This window comes from Fundulus heteroclitus, chromosome 12 (assembly GCF_011125445.2).
Source record: "Fundulus heteroclitus isolate FHET01 chromosome 12, MU-UCD_Fhet_4.1, whole genome shotgun sequence".
NCBI lineage: Eukaryota > Metazoa > Chordata > Actinopteri > Cyprinodontiformes > Fundulidae > Fundulus > Fundulus heteroclitus.
This window is the reverse complement of record NC_046372.1, coordinates 28242049-28253675: the sequence shown is the minus strand read 5'-3', so window position 1 is coordinate 28253675 and position 11627 is coordinate 28242049. Positions and strand designations below refer to the sequence as shown.

Below are 11627 nucleotides of genomic sequence, written 5' to 3'. Positions count from 1 at the left end.
TTTTTGGACAGACTCTCTTACCTGAACAGTGGATCTCTGTAGCTCCTCCAAAGACCCACAGGTCTAGAGTAACAATTTCACCAGAAATGTATTCCTGACCTCTCTGTCTCAAGAAATCCTCATGAAGCAAAATAACACATAAAAAAATCCATATTAAGTTAATTAAACAGTTAAAATGATCCCTTTAAAAAATACTTTTGGTTATTTGGATACATTATCCCCAAAACATGTGTGGTTATATATTTTGAATAAGATTTGATTCTTATGGACATTTTCTGGGTCTTTAACTCAAATAAAACCAGACATGTATTTGATCTCCATTTCCTTTTTGGAAGTTAAATGTGAGATTCATCACTGATTTATTCATATAACAGTACAGCTATAGAGCTTTAAACAAAATCATTAAATTTAAACATGCTGCAATATCTTAAGTGTTGCTAACATCGCCATCTAGTGGACATCTCTGTACAGCAAAAGACATCATTCTTTTATTGTAGTGAGCTACAAAAAAAAAGATCATTTTCGCAATTATAGATTTATGAATTCAAACCAGGCAACACTGACTGATAGTAATTTATGCATAGACATGCTTTTTTCTTGCTTATGACTGTTTTCTAAACCAGGTGGGCCTCTTTGTTTTTTGTTGAAGAGGCTCTGGCGAACCCTGGAGGATGACCAGGGGAAGTTTAATTTCTGGATTTCTCAGCAAAGGAACATCAAGGGTGACCTGTAGGAGAAAGAATAAAAAAAGGAAACGACTTCCATCATGAATTTTGGAGAAAACAACTACAATACTTGGATAACTTGACCTATAAATACAACAATGGACAGTAATTTATGCCTCAGTTTGTTTCTCTGCCTAGTGACCAATTGTATTCTGAGAGCTCAGTTGCAAATCTGTGGGATTGGATGGAACAGGTCGTGCTGTAATATGAAACGCTTCCTCGATGAGCCATGAGGCTTTTAACCCCTCCTCTTTACTCTCTCGTTCTCATCATGCAGCCAGTTTGTGGAGCTCTTTTTGTAATTCAAGCACTTAGAAAATCTTCAGTTTGCAAAATAAATGAATACATTTAGCAACAGTTTAATTGATTTCTGAAAATATTTCTAACCCCACTTCTGTCATATTGAATTATGGCATTCTATAATAATAATGACCTCCTGTGAAGGACGGCTTTCTAAATGTATCCTATAACAAGCATACATACCTTGATTCTGTACTCCAGATTCATCATGCTGCAGTTGAAGAAGGTAGCAGGGAGATGTGGAGGGATAATCAATACTTTGGTTACAGTTCGACTGCTCTCAGCTGGAACAGCGTCTCCTATCCCGAACAAGATGTCCTTTGTTTGTACTTTCTTCTTTGACTGGGCCACAAAGGTCTGCTTCTCACACAGGTGGAACTTTGGTGTTACAGAGCGTGCCGACTCATTGAGCACTTCCGCAGAGACTTCCACTGCCTCACCTATCTCATTCAGGAAGATATAAACAAGTTTGATTTTTAAAATAGACATGGCAAGAAGACACTACATAGGAGAGAATGAGTATCGATCATGTCAACGTTTCACCTGGTAAAGATATTTCTAATGAGGATATTTGCCTGAAATTAAGTAAGATGTCAGTAACAAGCCAAGAAATCCACACACAAAGAAATCATAAATATGTCAATATATGATCTGTTATAATGTGGAACTGAATGAGGTAAAAGGAAACTAAATGCACTTACAGACCAGATGTTGGAAGAGGACATCCAAAGAGTAAAATTTGAATTTCATCTATTTGTCCCCAAACTTTTTCACTGGATTGCCTGAATGTTTTTACTTTTAAATTAGCTTTGTGCTTCTTCTTCGGCATTGAAGTCTTCTTGTGCTGTGAGCATAGAGGTTATAGTGCATAATGCATTACTTATTGTTTTCTTTGGAACCCAGTTCAATATGAGTGGCCCTTGGTTCTTAGAAAACCTTTGTGATTATTCTTTTAAATCATCTGTCATAAATCTTGCAAGGGCCAATTGTTCATAGCCAGTTGATGGGGGGACATTGTGTTCTTTCCACTTTTGGACTATGGCCCTAATGATAATTCAAAAATGTAAAAAATACTACTGTAACCATTGCCATCAGTATGTTTTGCAACAATAAGGTTGCAAAGGGATGGAGACAGCTTTTTGCATATGAACATCATAATATGCTTGTTAAGTGATACTTTGGTGATGGGAAATCTGTCTGCAGGTCATCAAAGGAGGCTAAACCAGGGGTGGCCAACCAGTTCAGCATCAAGAGCCCAAATAAAACCCAACAATGTTGCAAAGAGCTGCACAACCAATGTCCACACATTTTTCATAACTCAAATGCCTTATAATATAAACCTAAACCATTTTTAAAAAAATCTGATTTTCTAATTTCTTATGTAGGCGGTAACACGTACACTGCAATGTTGCCTATATAGCGGCCAATTTGAACACCTGCTCCCACAAAGGTATTAAAATGATAATGCGATTAATTACAAACCACCCTTACCGTAACCTTAATTTTGATTTAAACCCAGCAAAATTAGATTTAAAACGAGGATGGATAGATCTTAGTAGACTAGTAGGGTAGTGTGGCGTGTGTTTGGTGCCAAAAATAACTGGTTTTATGTGGAGATAGAACTTTCTTGTTGAACTTTGCTCCCCCTAGTGGATCTGTTGGGGTACCTGCAATAAAGATGGCAGACGTGTGTAAAGCGTTCTCACTGGATAAAGACGTCGAACGGGGGCGGAAGTTAATATTTTTTTTCCAAAATAAATAATTTTACCAAATCAAATACTCCACACAGCAGTTAAAGTGGAACCTTGACAGGCCAGAAAAGTCACTGCAAGGCGCACAAGACAGGCGGAGGGTTCACACCCGGACTAAATTATTTAAAAGTATTTCAGACATTTTCAATTCTCTGCCATTTTATTTCTTTCTTTTTTGATTTCTTTATAAGTGGATACTTAGTTTCCCTGCCACGTGTGTCAAATCTACTTACCTTGCTTTAAGCCCATTTTTTCAGAGGTCACATTCATAGTAATCTTTCCAGAACCGCAAAATGAAACTCTGGTTGCATGCTGTTGCTCCTGCCGTATGATATCAACACAAATGCTTTCAGAGGCAAATCTTAAACTTTCAGATCCCATACTGAGATGAAGTGGAAAACAAAGTGAGGAAAGTCATTTCTCACCTTCAGCCCGATGATAATCATTTCAGATTTGGAGGCAAAAGGAAACTCAGACTTGGTCAGAAAGGGAAACTCGGTCTTGGTTTTGTGTACAAGCCAAATTGACTGAGTCAAATGAGCTCGCAAACTATACGTGATTTCACCCCATTTGCCTTTATAAGATGAAGGCATGTCTCTGTAAGGGAAGAACACAGAGGTGTTGTGATTTAATCTGAATGAGCCTATGTGGCAGAAATGTAGGATATGTCTGGAAAGAACCAATACCTGCTTGGAATGACAAAGCTGAACGGAAAAACCTTTGTCCCAGCACCCATGATTTCTGAACCTTTATATAAAAATAATGTTACACTAAATGGGCATTCATGAACACATTTTTATATAAAGAAAATAATAATTTCAGAAACGAAATTGAAATAGACACTCACCATCTCCCTTGTTTTTGTCTTGAAGAATCATATGCTCAAAATAGAAGTATTTCTTCTTGTTGCTGTGAAGCACTGAGCTTTGTCCTTCCTGTTCATACCAAGTCACCTTGGCTTTTCCTTTAGCTCTGACCAAAAAACTCTGGACTTTGATCTCCTTGCTAGTTACCACTGTAACTTTTCCAGAAAGAACGTCCCCTGACGAGTAGGTTCCTTGGTCATTCACCCTGTCGTACTCCACTGAGAAATGCTTTACAGTCATGATAGGATAGCATTACACAACCGACCTAAAGCCCTGTGATAAAAACAAACAGTCTTTTAGCATGAATGTATCCTCCTAAAAGCTTAAGTTAAGTTAGACTTAGGGTGATGCCTCTCTTTGATGAAAAAGGATGCTGGTGAGACTGGAGCAGTGGACTACAGAACCGGTGACTGTGTCAGAACAGATCACGTAATCAAACCTGCAGGTATCACTTTCACATAGGTAACTCTAGCCAGGAGGGGGAAGGCTACATTAGTTTAAATGAATATACAGAGGGATAGTGTTCTGCATGTGTGCAAGTTCTTTTTCTTCTGCAAAGCAGTTGGTATAATGAACCAATCAGTCAATAAAAAAAAAACAGTATATATACAAGCATATTCAATAAATTAGAAAATAATTGAAAAGTCCATTTATTTCAGCAACTCAATTCATTAAGGGAAGCACATTAAATAGAATGACACAGACTGATGATGTTTTAAAGCCTTTATTTCTGCCAATTAAGATTTTTTTGTCCAGCTTATAAAAACACAGCATTTAAGATTAGAATATTGCACAAGATCAATAAAAATGCAACAAATTTTCATGTGGAACGGGTGCTTAATGAAAGGTATGTCTTAAAGGTTGTTGTTTTTTATCTGACAAACAAGCCTCTTAGACATGCACATTTTAGTTAATTGAAAATAACTGTAGTTATTGTTTTCAAAAAGGTAGAAAAAATCTAAGTTTAAAGTATCAAACATCACAGTTTGATGTCAGTTTATTTAAGGAAACAACACATTTAAAACAAAACAAATTGGACCAAAGTGCAAATTAACTTTAAATACATTGTTCAACTAAAATAGTAAACTATGACAGGTGAAATCACCTTTAAAAGGTGATTTAAACTGTTTCAAAACAGTTTAAAAGGGATCAAGTAAACCTTAAATGCAAAACACAACAGCAAGATTAAGTCAAGGTGTGGGGCTTTTAAAACAGCATTTTTAAAATACTTATACTCGTCAACATTCGTCACTCGTCACAAGTTTGGTGTGAGTCAAAAATTCTGTCAAGCCTAATATTATGCGTTGTAAAAACTCATGAGGGATATCCCCTTTAAAGAACGGTCAAACATCTCACTACAGCTTCTCATACAATACATATAATTGTAAGCCAAAAACCCAAGAAAAGTGTCAAGATCATCCACATTTCATTGAAATAAAGTGCATTCAAAATAATTTAATTCTTTGAACCAATCTCTTAAAGGTTGCAACTCATTGCCTATCTCCAGCAGACAGTGTGCAAGAGGAGGTGGGCCTTCTTACAGGATACATCTCCAGTCACAAAGCCTTTCATGAACATTTCATTACGTACTTTTAGACATTACTTAAAAAAGTAACTCTTCTTTGAATTCTTAAAATCATTATCTGCGATAGCTGTCGTGCTCTCAAAGAAATGATCTGAATCATACTTTATGTGGCTTATTTATGGAGGAAAAGTTGGACTGTAGGTAATGCCACCATTTGATCGCTAAAAAAAACATAACGAGGTGTCGTACAAAAATTGTGCAAAAGTCATGATGTCCCCATTTAAAGTAGGCGTTTCCAGTGGAGTACGTTAATTTCCAAAAGGAAAAATGGGATACTTTGCAGATTCTTCATAGGAAGGTGGAGGCTCCATTAATTGTGACATCCAGGCTGGCTGGTTTGGACTTCCAAATGTGTCAGACCGAGATGGATTCTCCTCTGACACCTCAGGTAGGACGACAATAGGGAGTTTGATCACTATGTCTGTCTCACATGGGATATCTAAATACACCTGCAAGGAAAAAATATATATAAATAAATGGGTTCTGTTAGAAAAAGCTTTTGATACACAAGCAAATACACACATATGCACACACAAAGTTAAGGCAATAATGTTTAACATCCCTGGCATATCGGTTCAAAGTCATCTTTTAATTCTACCAGAATATTAATATTACGATGGAGAAGAATCTGTGGAGGGAGCTATAAAATGTGTGTTTGCGAGAAAAGGCTTTTATTGCAAGTGGTCATTTTTCACATTGATAAATTACAGGTAGATTGGACTTCTTATAACTCTTTTAAATTCCCCCCATAGGGTGCTGGATTAATAGGTCTCCAAAAAAATGTAAAACACTGGGAAGCTTTTCACAACACGTGGCAGATTTTTTTTTTTATATATAGAAAGAATTAATAAAAGAATATATCAAATATATATTCTTTTATTATATTCCCCTCTGTCCCTATCACCTTATCTATGTGTTGTCCCACATGCCAATCATTCTGACGCGCTCACATAACGGCAGTGTGCGCGCACGTTCCTCATTAGTTTGCGCCTGCTAGCTGCGCATGCGCACTTCTAGTGTTTATGTATCTTGTTTGCTTAGCGGTTAGCTTCGGTGTTAGCTGTTCATTGTAGCTCCTCTGCACTCTGTATACTTTGAATATGGCTGAGAGTCGCAAGAAGCAAACTGTGTTTATGTTTATGAGAAGAAGAGGAAGACCTCAGTAGAAAGAAATAAGACCAGAGTGGATTTGGGATTTTTTTTTTTTCACGTAGTTCCCTGAAGAGCAGGTAAGACGGTCTTCCGCATGTGCAGTTATTCAAAAAGGGACTTGGGGAAACTTCCGACAAAATCGGCGACCCTAGCTTTAACTCCCCTGCTCCCCGTTCACACCTGACACCTTACAGAGCTTACAGGCCAGTGCCTATCTGCAGCAGTCTTCAGGGGAGAGATTCTGGGTACACCCTGGACAGGGAACCAGTCCATCACAGATGAATATGACTTGAATCTCATTATTGAGAAAGCTGATATGAATTATGCAAATGTCCAAAAATGTTACAAACACACTCAGGCTTTGATAGGATTTTTTTTTTCATAAAACTGTAATTACTGTGACCTGCAAGTCCAAACATAATTAGAAATAAAAAGTTGTATGATAATTATGAGATATCCAGTTTAAACTATTTACACTTTTGTTTATAACATTTGTTTGTTGATTTTTGTTCATTATTCTTTCTCCTGACCAGATCTTTAAAAATGTCTGCATTTAATGTCTGTATTGAAAGTATAATTACTTTGTACTTTTTGAGATTAGCCTTCCATCTAATTATGTTTTAGATTGGATTATGCATAGACTAACATTATTGCCCTACGCTTACCTTTAGCCTGTACTCTAGCTTGATGATGGAGCAGTTCAAAATGGACGGAGAAAGCTCTGGAGGGATGATGATTTCCTTTATCACAGTTTTTTTCCCAGCGTTCGCATCGACTGCATCTGCCTTTTCCTTCATTATGTCATGTCTCAGAATTTTACCTCGGCTTGAGCCAAAGAAGCTCTTCTTCTCATACAATACAAATTTGGGTTTGACGGAGCGACTTGAGAGATTTTCAATTTCAACCCGGACCCGGAGGGCCTCACCTGTACAATGAAGAGATACAGTCAGCTTCTATCATTACACATAAAGACAATATAATAAAAACAAGTTGCAAGGCTAGAATGAATTGAATAAGAGGCCAATTAACAGGTTCGAACAGATCTTTGATAGTTGAAGATGTTTGATGGAGCATGGTGCCTTTCAAAACGCTTCAAACCCATTGAACCTTTGTATTTTTTTGGATAGATCAACGCAAATAATGCAGAATTGTGAATTTAAATTTCTTGCAAATAAAAATCTATTCTGCTCCCTTTATTTTGATCGACTAAAAACCTTACTAAACCAATTACCTTGAGAAATTTCTTGGATACCCTCAGTGAACAAACAGCATCATAACGACCAAGGAACACAACACACATCAGTACCATAACCCTTTTTACTCAGGTATAAGCTATTACTCTGCTTAGAGCGACTAAGACATGGCTGTCCACCTGAACTGACAGTCTGGGAAAGAAAAACATTTATCAGACAAGCAGCCAAGAGAGCTAAGGTGCATTTGGAGGAGCTGCTGAGATCCCTAGTTCAGGTACAAGAATATATTTACTGGACAGCTATTAGTTGTGAGTGACCTCCAAAAATCTGGCCTTTAGAGGCCTGTTTTGCCTTTTATGACAAGCCATGAGACACAGCAAACACATGGCACAATATGCTCTGGTTAGACAAAAACTGAATATTTCAGGCTACGTGCAAAATGCTATTCTTGTTGGAACACCCTGAACACAGCATCTCTGCAGTTAATCATGGTGGTGATGCATCTCTTCAGCTGGGACAGGGGAAGCTGGTCTAGTCACAAACCGTTGTACAACACAAGTTTGATTGAAGTTAAACATTGTATGAAGGAAAGAATAAAAACAATAAAATCATGACATAAATGGCATAATATTTTAATATTAATTATAACTTAATTTATAAAAACACTTTCAAACAACGTGAACAGTAGGTGATAAAAAAATAGTAAAACGGGGATTAAAATAATTTTACCAGGTAAAAATATAAAAACAAAAAGGAAACACCAAAAATAAAACAATACAAGTTTGGTCATCAAATTATGTCACATAAGATAAAGTAAACAAGTGGGTCGTTAGCTTGACTTTAAAAACATCCACAGAACATCCCTGCAAAATGTCTAGAGGGAAATTGTTGTCCAGCTGTTAAATGAAAGAAAATAGATTTGATGTGAGTCAAAGCCCATCATGGAGGCAAATGGAAAGGCAATTTATTTCACATTTTGATTTGATTACTGGGCAAAAAGAAGCTCCTGTGTGATTTATACTAGCATGCAGGTGACTAGAAGCTACTATAAGGGTCTCTGTCTTGTTTTTGTTCAAAATTAGGCCAGTTTTAAACAAAAAAAGAGCTAAATAAGGGGCAGCGCCTGAACAAAATCAGCCAGAAGCTGAAAAAAAAATCAGAATGGGATAAAGGTTCACCTCCAGCAGGACAACAACCCTAAACACTCAGTCTGGGATACAACGGAATGGTTTAAATTAAGACATACCCATGTGCCAGAATGGCCGAGACCTAAATCTAATTGAATTTCTGTTGCACGAATTGAAAAATGCTATTCACGGACGTCAATTCTGACTGAGTCTCTAAATGTGCAAACCTGTTGGAGACATAGAAAGACAAAAACTTGCAGATATTATAACAGCAAAGGGTGGTCCTCAAAAGAACTGTCTGAGGGGAGCCAAACACAGTTTTACATGTTTATTTGTGAAAAGGTTTGAACACCATTTATCATTTTCCTTCTTCTTCACAATGATGCACTGCCTTGTGTTGGGCTAACACTCAGAATCCAAGCTGAAGTTTATGGTTGTAGCGTAACGACATGTAAAAAGGTTCAAGGTGTATGAATGCTTTTGCAAGGCACTCTATGTGTCATCCAAAGGGCCTGCATAAATGTGTACTATTAGAAAATATCCTACTATTGTTTTTTCTAAAACAGAATGTCTTTAAACTCCAGCACTACAACATAATTAAGAGTGTAATGTCTGGAGAGGAACCAATAGAATTTGCATGTCAGTGTTTTCATTTTCACAAACCAAACACTTACCTTGTTTGTATCCAGTGTGCCTTGTATGGACATCCATCGAAACCTTTCCAGAGCCAAGGACAAGGTTTTTGTACATGCTTTGATGTTGACGGGCCTAAAATTTGGGTAAACATTGTGGTTTACCCAAAACATTACTTACAAAACTTCATATTTCACCATATAGGAGCAATTTTTCCACAGTTCTCCTCCATTCTCACCATGAATCCAGATCCTGCTGCTTTGCCCACGAATGTGAAGTGAGTTTTGGCCTTTTTCTTCAGCTTCATTGACTGTTTGAGCTCTGCCTTCAATGTATGAACAATCTGACCATAGATTGAGGAGAAAGATGAAGGTATCTTTCGGCTAAATAAAATGACAAAAAAGGATTACGATCCGGAAAGAAATTAAAATGTTGTCTCTGAAATAAATAAAGGGATAATACCTGTTTGGTATCTTGAAGCTGAAAGGAAACACATGCCTTCCTTTTTCAATGACTTCATTGCCTGGAACAGAAAAAAAGCTTTTGTTCAATCAACATTATGTTTAAATTAACCCCAGAACAGTCTACAAACAATAATTAACACGACAAGTCACCATCTTGTTCTCCTTCTTTCACGATATCCTGTTTGATTCGATAATATTTTAGCTTGTCCTGGAACACTTCATCCTCCCTGTCGATTATGTCCCCATAATAATTAACCCAACGAACTAAAGCTTTTCCTTTAGCTATGAAAATAAGTGACTGGATCCTTGTTTTCGTCGAGGCTTCTAGGATGATCCGTCCATTGATGGTGTCTCCATTGGTGAAAATGTTCCTGGTGTTGATGGCGTCATATTCAATCTGAAAGTGTTTGATGGGCATTCTGGGCCGAGAGAGGACCACAAACGTCAAAGAAGCTCGAACCGTGTGAACTCGGCAGTCCTGCTGAGCAGTCCTGCTGAGCGGTGTTTATACGTGAGCCGGCACATCTCGACAAACCTGTTTGTCTGATGACAAAACATGAGGCTGGTTAGGACACCATGTGGTGTGCATTCGGGGGAATGATCTGAAACACACAAATAGTTCTAGGACAAAAAGGCAAGTTAAACTGAAAGTCGGTGTTTACGTTTAGAGCGTGTGCGGTTCTGGGAAATGAAGGCTTTTGATCATTTTCATTTATGTAGGGGTCGAGAACGATTCACTTTGTTTCGCTGTGTCACTATGACAGGAGTCTTCTTGGAGAAGTCAAACTTTCATTTCTTTTTTGACGCCTCTGAATGTTTTCAACCGAAAAGACAGTCGAGTAAGACTGAGTATAACTGTCAAACTCTGATAACTGGGATATCACAGGCAGACAAGGAGTAATAAAACAAGCAAACAATCAAAACAAAACCAAACAAAAAAAGATTTATGATGCGGTAAGATTTTACCTTTTTGTTCGGTGACTCTTGCTGTTGAACATCAGACTTGTGTGCGCCGTATCATCATCGCCTTCTCTTCACGTGTTAAAGCGGACACGACATCCCGAATGGCGACAGAGTCCTTATGCAACCCAACCCAGAGCTCCCAAAAAATCTGAAAAGAAAGTTTTTTTTTTTTTTAAATGACACAAAAGTAACAGTAATATTGGCTGGTGTTGCCTTTGATGACTGGCATGATCCAGACTGTGACCACGCTCCTGAAAGAGTTTTTGAATATGAAGTTTTCTTATGATACAATGTTTCAAACAAAATTACTCTTTAAGTCATTAGAAAGAGTGATGAAGAGATGGCAGAGAGAGTCAGTGAGACAGTACATTGACTGGCTGACCCTTACACAAAGAAACAAGAAGGCGCGCCGGTTAGAGTTGACAAACAAGTCTGAGCCGCTTCTTTAAAGTTTTCATGGTGATGTTTTGATTCAGTGAAATAGTTTTTTAATCTATCTCAGTTCTTCTCTGGGCTTTTACTTGCATGTACAATCTTTTCAGGTGAACTATAAAACATAATCCATGCATTTGTGTCATGGTGTTTAGATTATTGGAATGCCGTATTTACTGGTTAGGATAAATCACCCTTTCACCCCTTCAAGCCACACAAAACGCTGTGGACAGACTACTTTTATGTTCCATCAGGCAAGCTCACATGCCCCTGTCTCTCGACATAGTAACTGGCGGAGCCTTTACCGTGAGTAACTGTGTGTGCTCTGTTAAAATTAAGTGTCGATAACACAACAAAAGTGTGCAGCAGTGTTTTGAATCAGAGAGAGAGAAAGAGGGAAAGGGAGAGAGTGAATAAATGCAGTCATAGGTAAATG

General features: G+C 37.6%; 2 protein-coding genes across 3 annotated transcripts; both read right to left on the bottom strand.

The window, feature by feature from the left end:
- Positions 1-352: 352 nt before the first annotated feature.
- On the bottom strand, positions 353-4032 carry LOC105925452 (arrestin domain-containing protein 3). Of its 2 annotated transcripts, none has more exons than XM_036143543.1 (6): positions 3624-4032; positions 3463-3523; positions 3202-3373; positions 3010-3097; positions 1209-1465; positions 353-727 (listed from the first exon to the last, which is right to left on the bottom strand). In XM_036143543.1, the coding sequence occupies exons 1-6, from the start codon at positions 3880-3882 to the stop codon at positions 602-604; spliced, it is 963 nt and encodes a 320-aa protein (XP_035999436.1). In that variant the 5' UTR covers positions 3883-4032; the 3' UTR covers positions 353-601. The 2 variants fall into 2 exon arrangements, with proteins under 2 accessions (XP_035999436.1, XP_035999437.1); XM_036143544.1 differs by having other exon boundaries at positions 3463-3517.
- Positions 4033-4400: 368 nt separating this feature from the next.
- On the bottom strand, positions 4401-10899 carry LOC118564944 (arrestin domain-containing protein 3-like). Its single transcript, XM_036144394.1, has 6 exons — positions 9947-10899; positions 9795-9855; positions 9571-9715; positions 9374-9467; positions 7045-7304; positions 4401-5676 (listed from the first exon to the last, which is right to left on the bottom strand). Exons 1-6 carry the CDS (start codon positions 10212-10214, stop codon positions 5476-5478), a joined length of 1029 nt encoding a protein of 342 aa, XP_036000287.1. The 5' UTR covers positions 10215-10899; the 3' UTR covers positions 4401-5475.
- Positions 10900-11627: the final 728 nt, after the last annotated feature.